Raw genomic sequence first — 23,031 nt, 5'->3', positions numbered from 1 at the left:
TAATTTCAGATATGTTTTAAAAAATATTACAACCAGAATTCATATGATTATATAATTCTGTGTTAGCACGGTAGTCCCATGTGTTAGTATGGTTCTAAGAACCCTAGTGGATGCCTGAAACCATGGATAGTACCGAACCTTTTATGTACTGTTTTTTTTCTGTATATACACACCTGTGATAAAGTTTAGTTTATAAGTTAGGTAAAGTAAAAAGTTTAACAACAATAACTAATAATAAAAAGAATTATAATAACGTTAAGTGGTCTCTCGAAATATCTTTTTTTTATTGAGGTATAGTTGACTTACAATATCATATTATTTATAGGTGTACAACATAGTGATTCAATATTTTTACAGATTATATACCATACAAAGTTATTATAATATTATTAACTATAGTCCCTGTGCTGTACATTACATTCTTATGACTTCTTTATTTTATACTGGTAGTTTGTACCTCTTAATCCCCTTTACCTATTTCTCCCATCCCATCCAGCTCCCTTCTGGCAACAACTAGTTTGTTCTCTGTGTCTATGATTTTGTTTCCATTTGATTTATTCATTTGTTTTGTTTTTTAGATTCCACATGTACATGAAAACACATAGTATTTGTCTTTTTCAGTATGACTTATTTTACTTAGCATAAGTGGTGGACACTCCAGGTCCACCATGTTGTCACAAATGGCAAGATTTCATTCTTTTTTTTTTTTATGGCTGAGTAATATTCTATTGTATATATATACACCACATCTTTATCCACTCATTTGTTGATGGATACTTAGGTTGCTTCCATATCTTGGCTATTTAAAATAATACTACAATAACATTGGGGTATATGTATCTTTTTGAATTAGTGTTTTCATTTTCTTTGTATAAATATCCAGGAGTGCAATTGTGTAGGTTCCATTTTTAATTCTTTGAGGAAACTCCATATTGTTTTCCATAGCAGCTGTGCCAATTTATATTTACCAACAGTGCACAGGGTTCCCTTTTCTCCACATCCTCACCACAATTTGTTATTTCTTGTTTTTTGATGATAGCCATTCTGACAGATGTGAGTTGATCCCTGATCATGGTTTTGATCTGCATTTCCCTTTTCATTAGTAATGCTGAGTATCTTTTCATGTACCTGTTGGTATCTGTACGTCTTCTCTGAAAAGATGCCTATTCAGGTCCTCTGCCCATTTTTAAATTAGATTGTTGTTTTTTGAGACTGAGTTGTATGAGTTCGTTATGTATTTTGGTATTAGCCTCTTACTGGTCATATCATTTGCAACTATATTCTCCCATTCGGTAGAATGCCATTTCGTTTTGTTAATGGTTTCCCTTCCTGTGCCAAAGCTTTTAGTTTGATATGGTTCCATTTGTTTATTTTTGCTTTTGTTTCCCCTGTCTCAGGGGATAGATCCAAAAAAATATTGCTAAGACCAATATCAAAGAGCATACTGCCTATGTTTTCTTCTAGAAGTTTCATGGTTTCAGGTCTTACATTTAAGTTTTAATCAATTTTGAATTTATTTTTGTATAAGGCATGAGAAAATGGCCTGGTTTCATCCTTTGACATGTAGCTGTCCAGTTTTCCCAACACCACTGTCTTTCTCTGTTGTATGTTCTTGCCTCGTTCGTCATAGATTAATTGACCGTATGTATATGGGTTTATTTCTGGGTTCTCTATTCTGTCCCATTGATCTGTATGTCTGTTTTTGTGTCAATACCATAATGTTTTGATTATTATAGTAGTAGAGTTTGAAGCCAGGGAGGATGACACAGCTTTGTTGTTTTTCTCAAGATTGCTTTGGCAATTTGGGGTCTTTTGTAGGTCCATACAAACTTTAGTATTATTTTTCCTAGTTCAGTGAAAAATGCCACGGGTATTCTGATAGGGATTGCATTGAATCTGTAGATTGCTTTGGGTAGAATGGACATTTTAACAATATTAATTCTTCCAATTCATGAAAATGAAATATATTCCCATTTACTTGTGCATTATTTCTTTCATTAATGTCTTCTAGTTTACAGAGTACAGGTCTTTCACCTCCTTGGTTCAACTTATTCCTAGGTATTAGATTTTTTTGATACAACTGTAAATTGTTTTCTTGTTTTCTCTTTCTGATGGTTCATTATTAGTGCATAGAAATGCAACAGATTCTGTATATTAATGTTGTATCCTGCAACTTTACTGAATTCATGTATTAGTTCTAATGGTTTTTTGGTGGAGTCTTTAGAGTATTATACATGCAGAATCATTTCACCTGCAAATAGTGACAGTTTTACTTCTTCCCTTCCAATTTGGATGCCTTTTATTTCTTTTTCTTATCTGGTGTTGTGGCTAGGGCTTCCAATACCAATGTTGAATAAAAGTGGTGAGATGGGCATCCTTGCCTCATTCCTGATCTTAGAGGAAAAGCTTTCAGCTTTTCGCCACTGAGTATGATGTTAGCTGTGGGTTTGTCGTAAATGGCCTTTATTAGGTTGAGGTATGTTCCCTCCCCACCCATTTTGTTGAGAGATTTTGTCAAATGCTTTTTCTGCATATCATCATGTGATTTTTAGCCTTCATTTTGTTAATATGGTATATCATGTTGATCGGTTTGTGCATATTGAACCATCCTCACATCCCTGGAATAAACTCCACTTGATCATCATATATGATCCTTTTAATGTACTGATGAATTCAGTTTGCTAATATTTTGTTGAGGGTTTTTGCATCTATGTTCATCAGGAATACTGACCTGTAATCTTCTCTTTTTTTGCAGTGTCTTTGTCAGGTTTTGGTATCAGAGTAATGCTGCCCTCATAGAATGAATTTGTAGTGTTTCCTCCTCTTCAGTTTTTTGGAATAATTTGAGAAGGACAGGTATTAACTCTTCTTTAAATGTTCAGTAGAATTCACCTGTGAAGCTGTCTGATCCTGGACTTTTGTTTGTTTGGAGTTTTTGTTTTTGTTTTTTTTTAAATTACTGACTCAATTGCATTACTAGTGATCAGTCTGTTCAGATTTTCTTTTTCTTCCTAATTCAGTCTTGGAAGATTTTATGTTTCTAGGAATTTATACATTTCTTCTGGGTTGTCCACTTTGGCTTATAATTCTTTGTAGTATTCTCTTATGATTCTTTGTATATCTGTAATATTAGTTGTAACTTCTCTTTTACTTCTAATTTTATTGATTTGGGTCTTCTTTTTTTCTTGATTGAGTCTAAGGGTTTATTAATTTTGTTTATCTTTTGAAAAAAACAGTTCTTAGTTTCACTGATCTTTTCTACTGGGTTCTTTTTGTTTTGTTTTGGTCTCTATTTCATTTATTTCTACTCTGATCGTTGTTATTTCTTTCCTTCTACTAACTTTGGGCTTTGTTTATTCTTCTTTTTCTAATTCCTTTAGGTGTAAACTTAGGTTGTTAATTTGAGATTTTTCTTCTTTCTTGAAATAGGCCTGTATTCCTATATACTTCCCTCTTAGATCTGCTTTTGCTATGACCCATAATTTTGGCAAGTTGTATTTCTATTTTCATTCATCTCAAGCTATTTTTTGATTTCCTTACTGACCCATTGGTTTTTTTAGTAGCATGTTGTTTAGTCTCCACATGTTTGTGTTTTTTCCAGTTTTCTTCCTGGAATTGATTTCTAGTTTTATACCATTACAGTAAGAAAAGATGCTTGATATAATTTCTATCCTCTTAAATTTGCTGAGACTTGCTTTGTGGCCTAGCATGTGATCTGTCCTGGAGAATGTTTCCTGGGCAATTGAAAAGAATGCATATTCTGGAGTTTTGGGATAGAATGTTCTGTAGGTATCTATTAAGTCCATCTGGTCTAATGAGTCATTTAAGGCCACTGTTTCCTTATTGATTTTTGGTCTAGATGTTCTGTCCATTGATGTATGTAGGGTGTTAAAGTTTCCTATTATTATTGTATTATTGTCAATTTCTCTCTTTATGTCTGTTAATATTTGCTTTATATATTTAGATGCTCCTATGTTAGATGTATATATGTTTAAATATTACATCCTCCTCTTGGATTGACCTCTTTATCATTATGTAACGTCCTTCCTTATCTCTTGTTATAATCTTTGTTTTAAAGTCTATTTTGTTTTACATTTGGCAGGGTATATATGTACATGCCACTCTCTCACTTTGTCCCAGATTACCCTTCCCCCTCCCTGTGTGGATAGGGAGGGTGGGAAGGAGGGAGACAAAAAAGGGAAGAGATATGGGGATATGTGTACATGTATAGCTGATACACTTTGTTATAAAGCAGAAACTAACACACCAGTGTAAAGCAATTATACTCCAATAAAGATGTAAAATAAATAAATAAAGTCTATTTTGTCTGGTATGTGTATTGCTACCCCTGCTTTTTTTTTCCATTTCCATTTGCATGGAGTATCTTTTTCCTACCCTTCACTTACAGTCTCTGTTGTCTTTATCTCTGAAGTGAGTCTCTTGTAGGCAGCAAAGAGATGGGGATTTTTTTTTTTTAAATCAATTCAGCCACCTTATGTCTTTTGATTGGGGCATTTAGTTCATTTACATTTAAAGTGATTATAGATAGGTATGTACTTATTGCCATTTTGTTATTTGTTTTCTGGTGGTTTTTGTAGTTCTTCTCTATTCTTTTCTTTTAAACTCTGTGGTTTGATGATTTTGTTTAGTGTTATGTTTGGGTTCCTTTCTCTTCTTTATCTTTTTTTTTTTTTTTGGTTTGTGGTTACTATGAAGTTTATATACATACATATATATAGATCTCAACGTATCTCTAGCTCTAGTCATTTAAATTCAAATACATTGTAAAAGGTCTACATGTTTTACTCCCCCTCCACATTTTGTTTTTGAGGTCATATTTTACATCTTTTTGTGTATCCTTTAATAACTTATTGTAGTTATAGTTGATTTTATGACTTTTGCCTTTTAACCCTCAACTAGCTTTTTAAGTGGTTGATCCACTGCCTTTACCACATACAGTTGTCCCTTGGTATACATGGGAGAAGGTTCCAGGGCCTGCCGTGGATACAGAAATCTGCAGACACTCAAGTCCCATAGTCAGCCCTCTGTATCCACAGTTCCACATCTGTGCATTCAACCAACCTCAGATCATGTAGTACTGAATGTACTTATTGAAAAAAAAATTCATGTATAAGTGGACCCACACAGTTTAAACCTGTGTTGTTCAAGGGTCAAATGTATTTGCCTTTACTAGTGAGATTTTTCCCTTCATGTATTTTCTTATTTCTTGTTATTGCCTTTTTTTGGTTTTGTTTTTGCTGGGTTTTTTGTTTGGTTTTGTTTTTTGTTTGTTTTGTTAAAGAAGATCCTTTAACATTTCTTGTGAGTTTAGTGGTGATGACCTCTTTTGGTTTTTGCTTATTGGGGAAATTCTTTCTCTCTCCTTCAGTTCTGAAGGATAACTTTGCCTGGTACAGTATTCTTGGTTGTAGGTTTTGTTTGTTTTGTTTTTGTTTATGTTTTTCCTTTCAGCAGTTTAAATATATCATGCAACTCCATTCTGGCCTGCAAACTTTCTGCTGACGTATCAGCTGATAGCCTCATGGGGGTTCCCTCAAATGTGACTCTTTGTTTTCCCTTGTTGCCTTTAAAATTCTCTATCTTTAAATTTTGCCATTTTAATTATGACATGTTTTGGTGTGGATCTCTTTGGGTTCATTTTGTTTGGGACTCTCTGTGCTTCTTGGACCTGGATATGTTTCTTTTCCCAGGTTATGGAAGTTTTCAGCCATTATTTCATCAAACACATTGCCCCTTTCTTTCTCTTCCTCTAAACCCCTATAATGCTAATGTTAGTACACTTGATGTTGTCCCAAAGGTCCCCTAAAAGATTCCTATTTTTAAAAATTTTGTCTTATGGATTTCTGATTGGGTGATTTCCACTATTCTGTCTTCCAGGATGCTTATGTGTTCTTCTGTATCACATAATCTGCTGTTGATTCCCTTTAATTTATTTTTCATTTCAGTAATTATATTCTTCAGCTTTGATTGGTTCTTTTTATATTTTCTAATTCTTTGTTGAAGCTTCACTGTGTTCCTCTATTTTTCTCCAAAGTTCAGTGAGCATTTTAATGACTGTTACTTTGAACTGTTTATCATAAAAGTTACTTATGTCCACTTCATTAGGGTTCTCCCACCTCTGGAGGTTTTACCTTGTTCTTTCATTTGGAACATTTTCCTCATTTTCTTTGACTTTCTGTGTTTGTCTCTATGAATTAGGCAAAACAGGTATCTCTCCTGGTCTTCAAGGTGTGCCCTTATGTAGGAGTGCTCCTATGCAGTCTGTATATGTTGAAGCCAGAGTTAGATTAGGGGGCATGCTGGTGCAGCCTTGGTAGGCTGGACAGAGCACCAGGCACTTTTCAATATGCTGTTTCTGTGCTGGCACTCAGAGCGAGTAAGTATGTGCATGAACCCTTTAAGAGGGCGTCTGGGTTTCCAACAGCCCTCTGGCTCTCCTGGTAGTAAGCCCCACTGGTTTTCAAAAAGCAGATAAGTAGGCTCATCTTCCCGGTGCTGGTCCCCAAGGCTGGAGTGCCCAATGTGGGGCTTGAAGCCCTTGCTCATTAGGGAGGACCTCCATGTTTGTGACCTTCCTTTCCATCTGTGGGTCACACACTGGGGGTATGGGTATGGACTAGATCACTTCTCTTTCCCTCCTCCTTGTCTTGATGTGGTTTTCCCCTTATATCCTTTTTAAAAAATTTTTATTATATTGAACTATAATTGACTTACAATGTTGGGTTAGTTTCTGCTGTACAGCAAAGTGATTCAGTTATATATCTATGTATCTATGTATACATACATATATATATATTCTTTTTCATATTCTTTTCCATTATGGTTTATTACAGGATACTGAATATAGTTCCCTGTGCTATACAGTCGGACCTTGTTGTTTATCCATTTTTCCTTTATATCCTTAATTTTATAAGAACTGTTCTGCTAGTCCTCAGGTCATTCTCAGAGAGAGTTGTTCTATATGTTGTTGTAGTCTTGGTGTGTCCTTGGCAGGAAGTGAGCTCAGGGCCTTCCTAATCCACCATCTTGATCCTGCCTACTCAAAATGTTTTATTGTACAAATTTAATGCCTTTTCCATCTTAACTAAGCACTTATCATACACAGTGGCCTTAACTTTTACAGTTGAAGGTCCACCAGCAAAATTAGCACAGATTTTTTTCCTTCTTCACAATGTCACAGAAGATTCGTTCTTACTGTAGATCTTAGCAACTTCACCATACAATTTTTTTCTTTCTTTATTAAGTCGAGAACTTTCACCTTTTCACTTAAAGAAAGCACTTTACAGCTTCTCTTTGGCATATCTGAATTGCTAGCACCACTACTCTTGAGCTTTTGGACCATTATTAAGTAAAATAAGGGTGACTTGAACACAGGCACTACGGTACCAGACAATCTGGTAACTGAGATGGCTACTAAGTGACTAAAGGGCAGGATATACTGGACAAAGTGATGATTCACATGCCAGGTGGAATGGTGCAAGATTTCGTCACGCTACTCAGAACAGCATGTAATTTAAAAGTTATGAATTATTTCTGGAATTCTCCATTTAATATTTTCACACCTCAGTTGACTACAGGTAACTGAAATTGCAAAAAAAGAAACTGTGGATAAGGGGGGGACTACCGTATCATTCAACCTTAAAAAAAAAAAAAAGGCCCTGATCACAGAAATGCCTTGGCTTACATCATCTGATCCAACCAGAAGCTCTGTGACGTCTCTACCAGTTATAATGTTCAGATTATAAAGACCCGAATTTTAGTGACCAAATGCAGGGTGATTGGAACAGTAAATTCACCATAGTTTCCAGAAAACAGAAATGGAATTGCTGACCAAATAGAAGAATGAGTGATGAACTCTGCCACCAGGCAATAGCAAACTGGACAGAACCAGCAGGATTTTGCCCTATAAAGAAGGCTTCAGGGTAGTAGAAATAACACAGACCCATACATTTGTAGATCTTTTCAAGGATTAGTCTGTCTCCCTAATACATGACTAGACTACAGCTAAGATTATTCTAACCCTTTTTAACAGATGACAATTTATCTTCTCAAACTATATTCACAAGGAGCTATGCTCAATAACTTTTCTACTGAGACACATCATTCAATAGCAGGAAATACAACTAATGCAACCTTTCATGCCACACCCCAGAAAATTTACACTTTTAGAATAAGTTAGAATAAGACCCTAAGAACCCAAACACTTTTTTCTATTCTTAGAACTAGTATAATAAATGAAAGAATTCCAGAAAGGAAGGTCAGCAGTTGTTTGTCATGTTTGCTGCTCTGTTAAAGCTATCCAAGGCCTTGCAGTTGTGTCTCTGATTACTCTGAATAGGATCTTGCTTCACCTTTGAAAACTCTATTATATGAGTTTGGAAAACTGGATGGTAAAATATCACGAGAAAAATTATATCCTTTAAAACACTCTTAAGGAACCATTTCTTCTAAAAAAATAAAGTAAGCTTAACCACTCTTTTACACTCTGCATTTAACAAAATTTCAAGCCCTAATCTTAACAGAATATATGTAATGAATGAAATGCATGTACCAAACCCCAAAGTTAAATGATTGCAGTTCAAACAAACCTGAAGCCCCTGACAACAGATTTCATGATATTACCATTGCAGTTTTCACTTCTGCCATTACCATGGCTGCTACAAGTGTAGACACCTTAACATTTTAATATAATAAGCTCTATGGTTGGGGAAAAGCTTGTCAAGTAGTTACACTGACATATTTTAAAGCATACAATTTCTCGTCGTCATGTCACTGGCTAAAGTATGCTTTAGAGGATTTTTTTCAAGACTATTTTTAGTACTACTGGACCATAAATTTTCCAATGGGGAGAGATCAAAACCTTCAGAATAATCATGTTCTAAGCATGTAGAGCCATTAAACACTGCAATGCCCTTCATAATTTTAGCTGGTTATGCATTAGGGCAGATCATCTCATGACTCTTACTTAAAAGTGGAAGAAAAAAGTATAGTCTATTTGGCATCAAATTTGTGGTCAGGAAATTATGTCATTTAGTAGAGTATTGAAACAGTTATATAAGGCATTTTATTTAACATGAAAAAAGAAATCTATTTTAGTGGTTATAAACATTTCAAAAACAAAGGCTGGCACAAAGCTATGGAACCATTTCCCCACTAAGCTTATGAACCTCAGAGGTATTGCTGGCAATATTAGTTTCTTCCTGTAATTCATTTCTGCCAAGCATAATGAAATTCTCACTTTTCAGACAGAACAGAAAAGAGAAACTTGAAACTGTGCTTCATGTATCATCACCAACATGTTCAAAATTTAATAAGAATAAAAGAATAGGAACACACGTCTCAAAACGTCAAGGTGTTCCCTTAAAAAAATGTTATCCTAGCGCTCTCCACAGTCGTAAATGGAGGTAAATTCTCAAACCCACTCAGTTGTTAACTCCTAGACCTTTCTATCAGTTTTCTCTGGGCCTCCTTGATCACTGTTTGAAGCCTTTAAAATATGTCTCTACCAGCAACTTAGGAGTGAACTCCTGGGTAACACCTATAGGTGTGCGTTTCCTTGAAGGTGGTAAGAGCCATAAAGCTCATTCAAAGCTCATCTAGGAGGTTACGATGAGGGTTTAGGACTACTGGAATTAGTGGACACCCCAAATTTAAACTTGGCAGACGGTTCAGATGTTTTATTAAATTACATGGGCTAACTGGTCTTTGATGTATTTGTTTTTTGGGTATATATGGGTTATTTAGGTTGACCTAGGGGACATAAATGCCAAAGAGAATTCCTTACTGCCTCAAGTAAAAATAAATTTTATTAGAGAGAGGAAAAAGACTAATAAAGAAATTAATGTATCTAAACTTGCATATACTTATTTTAATTACCCAAGTTTTCTGTTCTTTATAGCCACACAACTGGGTACCAAGGAGAATTGTCCTGTGTGACTCCATAGAGTCTCAGGGATGTGGGATTCAAACCTGCCATCATGTGATTTATAGGCCTGTCAAGTCTTATTCACTTGCACCAAAGCTACAAAAGTGGTAAGAAAACAATTCTTACAAACTACAGACTAATGATTGGGAAGTAATAAAGAGCAGAGGTGTCAATAATAGCTTTTACGGTTCCAATAGAATGCCATACCATAATCATGGGCAAGGAATGACAATCTTTAACTCATAATCTTTACTAAATAACCTTTAAGATTAGCCCAATAAGGGACAGGTTCAAAATATGACATACGTTGTACCTATGATGAAACAGGAAGGTACAGTCAAACTAGCTTCAAGATGCTTGAGATACTTTGCATGGACTGTGGACAAGACAGCCAGAAAAGCTCCATGGAAAACTGGCAGATGCTACACCAGAATTAAGAGCAACACTGACTTTTAGTGGATTTTTCATCATATCAGGCACTTTTACAAGGATACAAGTTAAGAGTTTTGCTGAGATTTGGATAAAGAAAATTTGCATCTTCTAGAAGTATCCATTTCCTTCATATGATCCATTACTCACTGTTGACTTTATTTATATGGCCTTGGATTTCTGCTTGTGTCAGCAATTCTTCATATGCATCTCTTTCTTCTTCTGAAATACAGTTATTCTGCAAAACAAAGGCTTCATTGATTCCTGAAGTTAAATGTTTCCAAAGCTCGATATTCAAAAGTAAAAACTTAAAGAGTGCTAAAAACCATTTGCTAATATTCATGTGAACTCAATACAAGCATTTAAGAGTGCCTGATCTGTGCAGGGTACTAGGGTTAGCTATGCCGGCAAGGGTTACAAAGATGAACAACAGACCCAGTGACTCTCTGTAAAAGCCTAATTGTCTAATGTGCAAAACATTAGGTTGGACCACTTGATATTGCCATTTTTTTGTAGATCAAAACCAGATGATTATTGGCAATTTCATCTGATTCAGTCTAACAAAATCAAGAACACAAATAACAAATATACACAGCAGAACAAAATATATTCTAGGGAAGTACATACTTGGTTGGAAAGAAAATTTTAAGAAGAGACAACAGTTGAGGAGGGCCTGAAGGAAGAGAGTAATATTCAAGGCGGAGAGGAGAGAGCAGGATGTAGACAACAGGATTTGGTCACAAAGGTGGGAAAGCTTGGCATGCCGGGCTATAGCACAGAGTATGTGTCCAGGGTTAGCCAAAAAGATGCGGAGGTAGGTTGGGAATCCTGGAGCCTTTTAAGGCCAACAGAAGGACGTGTACCTGCAGTAGGGAATCAGGGGAGGTTTCTGGTGGGATGACATCAGATCTGTAGGTAAAGATTAATTTTGCAACCTTAGCTCTGAGAGGGGTTGGCCTGGAGAATGACAGGAAGCAGGGGGACCCATGGGGAAGGTGCTGAGACAGCCCTGAGACAAAGTCAAGAGGGGCAGGGCCGAGGCAAGAGCGGTGAAATTAGAAGGCAGGTGAGGGAGGTCAGCCTGTCAAGAAAAGGTAGCAGAAGACAGTGATGGATGGGACATGGGGGACATAAAAAGAGTTCTGAAACAATGTGGGAGTCATTCCAAAGGGAAGTCAGCAAGAGGCATGCATAGGAGAAGGGCAGGGTGAAGATGAGCACCCTTCCAATGTGGTGGGGAGCAAAGCCAGTGGGACACAGAGATGAAGGCATCTGGAGGAGCTTTAGTGGGGCCTGGTAGCAAGCTGACGGCTGATTTCTTCAACAAGTGGATGAGCTCAATGGAGGAAGAACAGAGAGAGGAGTGATTCAATGACAGACTTGGAAGAATCCCTATATTTGGAGGGAGGAATAGGCAGAGACATTAAAAGATGCAGAAGAGAACCACAAGCATAGAAGGCAGGGGGGCAGGCAATCTAAGGCAGGCGGGGCAGCGTGAGGCAAGTGTGCCAATGCTGGCAGAAGCCACCCACTGAGAAAAGGTTAGGATAAACGGGTTACTTTGGGTAACAGAGCTGAAGCTGATATGGCAAGAGTTGAAGGAGAGGAAAGTTGGCGAGGAAGTGGAATCTCGGAGTGCAAAGTTTTTTTTTTTTAATAAATTTATTTATTTAATTATTATTATTTTTTATTTTTGGCTGCGTTGGGTCTTCGTTGCTGTGTGGGCTTTCTCTAGTTGCGGCGAGCGGGGGCTACTCTTCGTTGCTGTGCACGTGCTTCTCATTGCGGTGGCTTCTCTTGTTGCAGAGCACGGGCTCTAGGTACGTGGGCTTCAGTAGTTGTGGATTGCGGGCTCTAGAGCGCAGGCTCAGTAGTTGTGGCACACGGGCTTAGTTGCTCTGCGGCATGTGGGATCTTCCCGGACCAGGGCTCGAACCCATGTCCCCTGCATTGGCAGACTGATTCTTAACCACTGCGCCACCAGGGAAGCCCCAAAGTTTTTAATAAGACAGGAGGTGAGATATATGAAGTGAGGATCAGGAGCCGGCTGCCTTGTCGAGGAGAGAAACCACTTCCTCAAATATGAGGGGAAACTATGGGGAAAATATGAGGAAAGTGGATTCAAAAACATCTTCTCTAAACTTCACCACACCCAATTATTAGCCTCTAGTAATAAATCTGAAGGTAAGTCGGCTAATACAAGGTTGGTGATACCCAACAAGGGAAGATCTTTATCTGCTGCTTCTACACCCTCTAGGTAAGTTTTCAACATCACCTTCTATCCTTGTGACCTGTAATATTCATCATAAAAAGAAACCTGGGCTTCCCTGGTGGCGCAGTGGTTGAGAGTCTGCCTGCCAGTGCAGGGGACACGGGTTCGAGCCCTGGTCTGGGAGGATCCCACATGCCGCGGAGCAACTGGGTCCGTGAGCCACAATTACTGAGCCTGCGCGTCTGGAGCCTGTGCTCCGCAACGGGAGAGGCCGCGATAATGAGAGGCCCGCGCACCGCGATGAGGAGTGGCCGCCGCTTGCTGCAACTGGAGAAAGCCCTCGCACAGAAACGAAGACCCAACACAGCCATAAATAGATAAATAAGTAAATAAATAAAATCCAAAAGTTAAAAAAAAAAAAAGGATTAAAAAAAAAAAAAAAAAGAAACCTAATTTCCTTATGGAGTGCATGGTCTTCTTTAACCCTTACATTTCACCCAAACCAATGGGCTGTGGCTAGAGAGACCACAGCCAGCGAATTTAAAAATATCCCTTGCTGGGAGTTCCCTGCGGGCACAGTGGTTAAGAATCCACCTGTCAATGCAGCGGACATGGGTTTGATCCCTGGTCTGGGAAGATCCCACATGCTGCGGAGATACTGAGCCCGTGTGCCGCAACTACTGAGCCCGTGTGCCACAACTACTGAAGCCCACGTGCTCTAGGGCCCGCATGCTGCAACTACTGAGCTCGTGTGCTGCTACTACTGAAGCCCACGCTCCGCAACAAGAGAAGCCACTGCAATGAGAAGCCCGCGCACCGCAACAAAGAGTAGCCCCCACTTGTCACAACTAGAGAAAGCCCGCGTGCAGCAACGAAGACCCAACGCAGCCAAAAATAAATAAAATTAAAAAAATAAAATCCCTTGTAACATTACAGCTTTTTCAAACTAGCAATGCATAACTATGCTTATTACTGTATTGATCACTCAGAATCTCACTGAATACCTTCAGCCTTGCATTTTCCTCTTTTCTCTTCTTGGCCTCCCAGAGTTCCTTCTGATATTCCTGTGCAAGGTTGTCATCCACTAAAGTCAAAACTGCATTTGGGTTTCTTAGTGTTATAATGGTCTGCTCGGTTATTCCTTTCTCAATAGCTTCATTAACGGCTATAACTGCAGCATGCACTGCAAAGTAAAGAGAAAAAAAGAACTTTATCAACAAAAGACAATATGGGCAGGTGTACTGGCCCTGCAGAACTTAAGCAGTTTTACTTTCTTCCTTGGGGTCCAATAAAGCATTCAACAAAGAGACCTCAGACACATCACAAAGCATCCCTCTGACAACCTCCCCACCTGCCCATCTATCTTGGGTCCTATCTTGGTGTCTGTTATGTAAGGCCTATTCATTTATTTGACTTGCACTGAACGTCTAAAATGAATCAAGTACTATGGGGTTGACACGGAAAGACTCACAGCAGTGAGTACCCTGCCACTAAAATTTAAGGACATAGCAGAGAAACGTTTTGGAGAATGAAGACATTTCTGTAACGTCTTAAATCACATTACACAAGTGGATGTCTAGAGTCCAAAGTTAATTACTTGGTTATGTTCTGATGTGCTCAAATTAACCATCTATAATACATATAATAAAATATATTATAATATATTCTAAATATTATGCTTATAATATCTTCTAAATATCCTATTTCTTATAACCAAAATCCTATAACCAAAATCAAGAATAGGTAAGTCTCAAGTCATTGGCAAGTTTGAATTTTAAGTAGACTTACATGCAGCTTCATCCACGGACAGTTCATTAGCCAGAATACCACCTATTTTGCTGAAAGATGGCATCTGTATTCCATATTTCTCAAGCTCCTTTCTCATATTACTGATTTCCTCCTCTGAAAAAGAACAACAACAAAAAAATCAATGAAAGCCACAGAGATGGAGGCAGGAATGAATATATTTGTGTTAAGAAATGTCTTCATCAAGAACGTGGGGTCAGTTCTAAACAAGAACCTTAGGAAGAAGCCAGCCTTGGTTTCTCATTTCACAAATGTGGGGAAACAGAAACCCAATAGAGTATAAACAAGATAATAAGCAAGTTTTCTCCTCTGATCAATATGAGAAAAAAAAAAGGGAATCAATAATATCGAAATGAAAAAAAATATATTGCTACATTTTCTTAATAACCATATTGTAAAAAATTATCAAGATAAGGAATAGTACCTGTGAAGTCTACTTTGCCCAACAAATCCGGGATCTGGGGTGCAATTCCTAGTTTGAACAGATACAAACTGAAAGAGAAACCATAAAGCTGTCAGAAACTTTATCATGTAGATCTTAGAGCTAAAAATTACATAAATCTTAAGGGCTTTTTTAGTTGAGAAACACCGAAGAGATCATCTCATCTAATCCATTCATCTTACAGATGAGGAAACTGAGTCCCGAGGTAACACAGTCCCTAGTGGGACCAAGACTAGAACCCCAGTCAATGTCCCAAAGACTGGTCCTCTGTAGTACACAGCACTTCCACAGGGCCAACTAACCTGATCACCCAGTTGTAGGGAGAAAAAGGAACACAATTAACACAAAACAGCAAGTAACTAACACAGTAAACATTTCTTTGGATATTATCAACACATGATTTTATTTTGTTTATAGAGTATAGCTCAAATTATATTTTCCTTTTCATTCCTATATACACCTCCAAGTACCATATATCCCTTGAGGAAACATTTGTTTTATACATTCTGAACCAGTAAATAGAGCAGCAAGACTACTGGTGGATGGAATGATGTTAAAGACAAACCACGATGTGGATATATTAATAAATGGAAGATGCAGAGCAAAGTGTACATATTTTTTAAAAATTCAATAGGAAGCAATGATGGTCCCCAACCTGCCCATAATTTGACAAAAGAAGCTGGAGTCTGACATCTAAATTCTACCAAAGAAGATGAAAATATATGGTTATATGACTTTTCATCACTGAGCCATAATTTCTGCTCCATATTTGTCTTCACCTTCCCAGCCCCCAAGATTAATTCTACAGTCCAACTAAAAAATTCTGTATTTACTTAATATCAGTTCTGACGGATTTATAACTTAGGAGATTTAATAAGAAGTTAGAATTACACATAACATATATGGGAAAATGAACGGAGAATGATTTTGACGGTTTGAAGTACTTCAAGACTCACTTCAGATGTTGATGTGAGATAGATCTTAGTTTATAAAATATAAAATTTCATTAAAGAAGTTCAAGATCAAGCCTTCTTAATGGAATGAAACTCTTAAAATGAATGATTAATCAGTGTAAGCAGCATGCACTGAAATAAAATTTTTTGACCATCTGTAAAAAATAATCACTTAGAAAAGCAATATGTGACCAAAGTTAAAAATTAGTGATCCATGGTTAAAAAATACATAGAAAATCATCACCTGGAGTTAAATATTTTGATATAAATCCTTTTAATGTTGTTTCTAGAAATATCTATTCCATAAACTCATAGTATTCTATAATATGAATGTACTATAATTTACTTAACCAATTGCTGAGCATTTAGATGGTCATTAATTATCCACTATAATAATGTTGCAGTGACCCTACATATATAGATACACCTTTGTGCATATATCTTATTCATCACATAAATCCCTATAAACAAAATTGTCAAATTGAAAGGATATATGCACAAAGCTTTCAATATATTTTATCAAATTGTGTTCTTGGAAAGAGATTATACTCATTTATTCTCTGTGAGTAAAGGATTAACAAAACCCCTTTCCCTTCTGCAATAGAAGGTGATGTTTAACTTTCTAGCTCTGTTCCCCCAAGAATGCAATAAAGATATACTGACAACCATGCTACCAGGCACCATGGCTTAGGAGAAAAACAACCCCTGACTGGGAAATTGCATCTTGACTAGAAGGAATCATAAATAGGCTTTATACATTTCAGGTGTTCCTAAGTCCAGTGACTCTTATAACTGGCACACTTCTTGCAGGAAACTTGGAAGCCACGCTATGGAGCTGTTGCAATAGATACTGGCTCCTGGGGACTGAGGCTTACAGCTAGGGAGCCTTCTGCAACTACCAATATGACTCTCACTCCTTCGCACCCAAGTTATCACTTGGGGTACCAAAGAGAACAGCTTCTAGATGGCTGTGTGGACAACTACATGGGGTGTTGGGAAGCCTCCCACTGAAGAGCAAATACTTGATGCTGTCCTGCTGGCAGGTTGTATTTCCTGGCTGGCTCTATCTTTCTGAGCATCTGCTAACCAACGTGACATGAGGCAGGCAGTCATGAGAGTCTGAATGTGTAATTGAACCTAAGACCCAGGTGATGGGCATGGCCCCACTCTACCACCAATCCATGAAAACGCCATTTTCTTTGTCCCCTTAACAGCACCCGACTCTATCAATGAAAACCTTACCTGTCGGTAGCCAAAAAATGTCATTTAAGTCTACATTACATTTTGTTCATTGTGAGGGTAAGCATTTTTCATTCTCGTATTTGGCCATTTCCATTTCTTCCAGGAAATGCATATTAATGAATTTTTGAATTTTCAAGATTGTTTTCTGGGGAGATTTACCTTTCTCTGGTTTTCCCCTCTTTTCCCTCAAAACCACAACCAACGGACAATGAACAAATGACATTTTAAATATATGGTAATTTTAATTTTACTACTAAATTCCAATATGATATTCATATCTTATTCATGAGGGAAAAACATATTAGACTCTGAAAGTCATTCAATGTAAAACAGACATTATGTATTCATCATTCAAAGCTAGAAAGACAGGATACATTCTTTAGTTTATTTTTATTTTTTAAAAAACTTATTTTATTTTTGGCTGCGTTGGGTCTTTGTTGCTGCATGCAGGCTTTCTCTAGTTGTGACAAGCGGGGGCCACTCTTCTTTGCGGTGCGCGGGCTTCTCATTGTGGTGGCTTCTCTTGTTGCGGAGCATGGGCTCTAGGCGTGCGGGCTTCAGTAGTTGTGGCTCGTGGGCTCTAGAGCACAGGCTCAGTAGTTGTGGCAAATGGGCTGAGCTGCTCTGCGGCATGTGGGATCTTCCCGGACCAGGGCTCGAACCCGTGTCCCCTAGCCTTGGCAGGCGGATTCTTAACCACTGCGCCACCAGGGAAGCCCCCATTCCTTAGTTCAAATTCTAGGTCTTTAGAGATTGTCAAGGATATAAAACTATACAGCCGCTAAAGACTTTACTACCAAAGGTTCATGCCAAACAAGTCATTGTAATTAAAACTAGTACGCTGACATTTCCAAAACCATAATATTTTATGAACCAATTCACTATTTATCACATGGGAAAAATATTCCAGGTAAAAGGGAGCTCATGTCATGTGGAACAAATAAAATGTCAAGCTAGTCACACGTTCCTTTCTAGTAACAGGAACGACAAAATTCAACAGAATTAAACAGACAGGTATGGCAAAGCTACAAAAGAATTCTAGGAAAATAAAATCAAGCCATACTTGAAAAAATAAAAATAGATCCATAAATTATCAAAAATGTATCATTTTATTACTTCCATTCTTTCACAGTACCTGTAGTTTGTAGCTTCTTCTTCCCTTTTACAACTAAATTAAAAAAAACACCTGAACTAACTGACAAAAAATAAATAAAAATAATTCAATGGGGAAAACTTCGAAAATGCCACAGTAAAATTTAACTAGGAGACACCCATAAAATGTCTTCTAACACATTTTATATATGTGTGTATTTATGATGTGTATTGCATTAATATTCTGCTAGTTTTAACATACTTTAAACTTCTATTCTTGCATCAAAGCCTAAGCTAATGAATACTTACTATCCTTAATATATTTCTACTTCTATTTCCCCACCTATGTAATGTTGAGATAATCTAGAATTTTAGATGCATTTTTAAATTTTCATATTATGCACCAAAAGTTTAGATAACTAAATTTTATTATTTTCTAAATTAATCTACATCCAATTTTCCTTTCTTAGTTTTATCTTTGATTTTGCTATGTATAAGCATATTTGCTAAATAGAGAAAATGAATGACTCACTAAGTGCACATATGTTACTATTTTCATTTCTTCCTTGGGTGCTGGTTCTGTTTGTTGAATGTAATTCCTCTTTCATAGCATTGGTTTCCTTCAAATGTCTGGTATTTCCTAATTTGGGGCTCATCTTAAGGTTTGAGACTTGTTGCTTGTCACTGTTGATTGCAGGTCCCCATGACAGAAGCCAGCCTTAGGGAGACGGTAGGGGAACAACGGGGCTGATGCCCAGAGGGTGCCCGGTGTCTTGTCTTCTTAGACTGGGGTTCCCTGTGTCTTCCTGCAGTCATTAGCTACCTTGCGTACTCGTGTGCTACCCTGCCACCAGCATCTACACTTGCTGCCTTAGGGAAGGCTCAGCGGGTCTAAGCCCAATTATGCTGGCTTAGGGGCTCTCCTTTTCCATCTCTGCTTGGAGCAAACCCCATAGCAGCTCTGAGCTCTGCTGCAATGGCTCAGTGGTTTCTGGGCTGTGGTCTTCTGTCTTATTTCTCAGTCAATCCAAACCTGTCTGTTTGCTTTCTGTCAGGAGTTATCTAATTTTCTGATCAATGGATAGCATTCTTTCTTACTGCAGATGATTTAAAAAACAAAACAAAACCTACTACTTTAGTCATTTCATGTCAGTTTTGTAAAAAGAAAGACAACCATGCTCAAATATCTTGACACAACTGTTTCCACTGCATCTCCTTTGTTTACCCGGTCATTCATTTAATTACTATTTATGGAATATCTACTGTACAAAAAATATTTTACTCTACTGTGCTGTCCCTAAAATAAAGGTATTTAGTCTTCCACAAAACATAGGTTTGTTGGTAATATGAACTAAATTAATTACACTAACAAAAGTGTTAATGTTCCCCTATGGTACTAAAGAAATTAGAAGACTATTTCTGATTATACTTTTTACTTCTCCATTGTATGCTGTATAATTGTATGCTGCATAATGTAAATCTCACGATAAGCAAACATCCTGGTTTAACTAAAAGTTACCACACGGTGGAGCTGTGAAGTTAGTTACCTTTTGAATAGAAAAATCGAGTTTGATTTATCTCAAATCAGCTTTTCCTAAGCTAGTCAGGATCAGGTAGAAATCTCATTTGCCTTTACATACTTTTACCAAAAATGTTTTTTTAAATGTTAATGTGTATTTTTTATTTGGCTTAAGATTTCAACATTTACTTTATCTCTGAGGTTGAAGTTTGAAAAGATGACTTTTCATAGTGTGGGAGTTATGTACTGAATCTGTGTGGGAGGTGCTTCCAAGCAAGTTAGTCTAAAGGGCAAATGTTTACTCAGGAAACTGAACTTATTCAGTATTCCCATGATGAAAAGAATCAGCAATAGCAGCCCACTCCTTCCCAAGCATTTAAATTCAAATGAGGGAATTCATTACCTGAAGTATATAGGAAATCCAGAATCTTAGTCGTTAAAAGAAAAAAAAGAAGCCTGCCCAATCACCAATTTCTTGGAGCTCTTCAACACTGAATTTATTAAGCAGCTTTAGTGCCTAACAGGCAACACAAAGAAGCTGACAGCATTCTAAAGGAAGCTGAGGAATTAATGTCACCATTGCTTTCCATGTATAAGAAAGCACTTGGTGTGAAATAGCTAGCTTTTTATCGCCCTAAAGGTACAGTACATTTGTGTTGCTGATAGAGGCCAGTTACAGAGGGGTTGCCCTAAGGCAGCAAAAGCCTCACTGGCCCATGTGCTCCCATTTGTACTGATAATATCAGTTCAAGTACGGGAAGCAATAAAGAAAGTAAACACACACACACACACACACACACCTATTAGAGTTTTTTTCTACTACTTTCAATATATACATTAAGAGGTGCTACAGTAATAAAATACAAACTTAAAAGGCAGAGGCTGAATTTATTTCAACTTTTCTGGAGCACATCATACGTAGTTCATTTTATGCTATAACATGGGAGATGAATGTTTGTAAATCAAAGCCTTACGGCTGACCAGAAAGAAGACGGAACTGGAGTCAAGCCCTGGATCCTGGCCACAGACTGGCAATATCTCAATGTGTGACTCTGAGCAAGTCACATAACCTAATCCTTCAGTTCCCTCATCTGTGAAATGAAGGATCTGGACTCAACAACCCAAGGTCCTTCCAGTTCTGAAGTTCTGGGATTCTTCCTTTATAAATATCCTAAATATAACAGCTTAGAGACCTGTGCTGAAGTTCAAGTCTGATGCCACTGTTCTTTTCATTTTCTAAGTAGTAATGGAAATACTGGACTCCCTTTTGATGCCAATGACTGGCTGCCTCAGTAACAGTGCAGGTTCTGGGGCCACACAGCCTGGGTGTGAATCCCAACTCTGCCACTAGCTGTGTGACCTCGGCCAGCCTCTCTGTGCCTCAACTGCTGTGGTTATGAGACTAATAGCAGTGTGTACAGAAAAGGTATGTCGTGAGGATTAAATGAGATTATACCTGTAAAGTACTTGGAACAGTGCCAGGCATGTAATTAAAAGCTCAGTAAGTGTTAGTCTTTGTTTTTATTATTGCTATTATCCTGTTACTTAAGTCTTCATACAAACCACTTATTAATAACCTATCACAGTGGTTTCCCCACTTTCAACACTAAGAATCTTTTACTATTTCCCCTTACTGACTCCATGTTTTAAATGGTTTTACCCACAGAACAAAATTATGTTTCCATCTTACAGTCACATGTGTCCCTATTAATATCATGTCAAAATCCAGCATTCTATACCTAACTTTCAATAAAAAGTGAAGGGAATCTTGAGGCAGTCTTATCATAGAAAAATAAGTTCAGTTAAACCAACTGAAAGGTTAAAAACACAAACTCCAGAGACTTCAAGTTGGAATCAATGGTGCATGTGCTGTGTTAGGTGACAAGACATGGTTTACAGCCTCAAAGAGCTTAGAATTTAGTAGGATGGAAAGGTAGAGCCATAATACTAAACTGGGATAGGAAGAGGGAGAGAGAAGATGGGACAAACAGTGGAGAGAATTTTGAAAGATATGGCAGGTGCAACTGCCCTCCCTCACCTTAATCCCAAATCCTGCCTCCTCTAGATCTCCCTCCTGAGAACACAGGATGACAGTCTGTCCTTGGGGTTAAGGAGCTATCTCTAGGAACCTATTCATAAAGGCAAATATGTTCTCTGTCCAAGATGCAAGCAATCTGGTATAAGGCGTCAATTGGTTTCTTAACAGGAAAAGGGTCCCAAGGGAAGGGAGTATAAGACAAGAAAACATATGCATTAACTTTGTACCTGAGGAACTGGTTCAAAGGCAACCTGGTTAGCAAAGCAGCCACCTGACCTTGTGGGAGACCTGGTAGAGGAGGCCTTCTTCACAAAGCAGTCAGGGTACTTGGAACAGTTGGCCAACCGGAAGTGGGGCTGCCACAGCCACTTTCACAAATTCAAGCCTCGAAGGTGTGCTATTTGGGCATCTTCACTGCATCTGAAAACATGACCACCGGACAGCAGCCACATAATCTGCAGCAGGAACAGTCACCCTTACCCAGAGGGCAGGCAGGCATGCCTTTACCTTGTTGCTGTCAGTGCAGCAGAATCTTAACCGTCAAATAAACTTTATTCAGTAAGAAAGCAGAATCCAGAACCCTCATCCGTTAAGCTACGAAAATTGTTACAAACACATGACTTTAAAAGGAATCCTTGAAGGGTAGCTGATTCTACACCCTAAGGCAGGAATAATCAGGGCAGGATTGGAACATCCTCTTGTGACCACAAAGCAAGGATATTTCAAAGAAATGTCAGGGACAGAGCTACAAGGACCAAGGAGCTGACCAGAAAGAGGTCCCAGGACAAAATGGAAGCAATCTGGTTCATCAAAAAAGAAGACACTAACCTTGGTTAGATCTGAGAAAGGCCTGGAGTTCAAAACGATGTTCAAAGGAGAATGGTGTGAAGCATACGAAAAGGAAGTTGTAATACAGAGATAAAATAAGACACACATAATATTTGTATGGATTTTAATAAGTTGGGAAGTGTCATTAAAATACAGGTGCTTTGTTTTTTCTATGTCTGTCTATAGTGTATAAATATGTGCTTGTTTTTGTACTATTTATACTACAAGAAAGAATAAAGACCAGGAACTCTGAGTAAGCCAAACAGTCGGGAAAACCACGGAAGTGTCCCAAGATAAAAACAGACTGAGGAGCACAGGTGGTGACAAAAATAGCCAGATGAAAAGAGGGTTCACCACTGATGGTCACCGTCAATAGCCAAGCAGAGAGAGGATCCAGAAACAGGATCCCAGATGCTATCAGCCAAGTGGTCCCAGAGAGCATCAAGCAGAGTCCATCCCTCATCTCCTGGGGGAGAAACCTCTAGAATGCCCAACTAATTTCAAGAAAATATTCAAAAGGCATG

The 23,031-nt window shown here is 37.9% G+C and overlaps 1 protein-coding gene across 1 annotated transcript in view; it reads right to left on the bottom strand.

The window, feature by feature from the left end:
- Nucleotides 1-23,031, bottom strand: part of IQGAP2 (IQ motif containing GTPase activating protein 2) — a 289,746-nt gene that overhangs the window by 108,126 nt on the left and 158,589 nt on the right. The window contains exons 6-9 of the mRNA XM_068535530.1: nucleotides 14,818-14,885; nucleotides 14,376-14,489; nucleotides 13,592-13,770; nucleotides 10,526-10,613 (exon numbers count right to left, since the gene is read on the bottom strand). Coding sequence (XP_068391631.1) covers nucleotides 10,526-10,613; nucleotides 13,592-13,770; nucleotides 14,376-14,489; nucleotides 14,818-14,885 — 449 coding nt within the window. The remainder of the gene's footprint in view (nucleotides 1-10,525; nucleotides 10,614-13,591; nucleotides 13,771-14,375; nucleotides 14,490-14,817; nucleotides 14,886-23,031) is intronic.

This window comes from Eschrichtius robustus, chromosome 2 (genome assembly GCF_028021215.1).
Source record: "Eschrichtius robustus isolate mEscRob2 chromosome 2, mEscRob2.pri, whole genome shotgun sequence".
In the NCBI taxonomy this organism is placed as follows: Eukaryota; Metazoa; Chordata; class Mammalia; order Artiodactyla; family Eschrichtiidae; genus Eschrichtius; species Eschrichtius robustus.
This window is presented reverse-complemented; position numbering and strand designations above follow the sequence as displayed.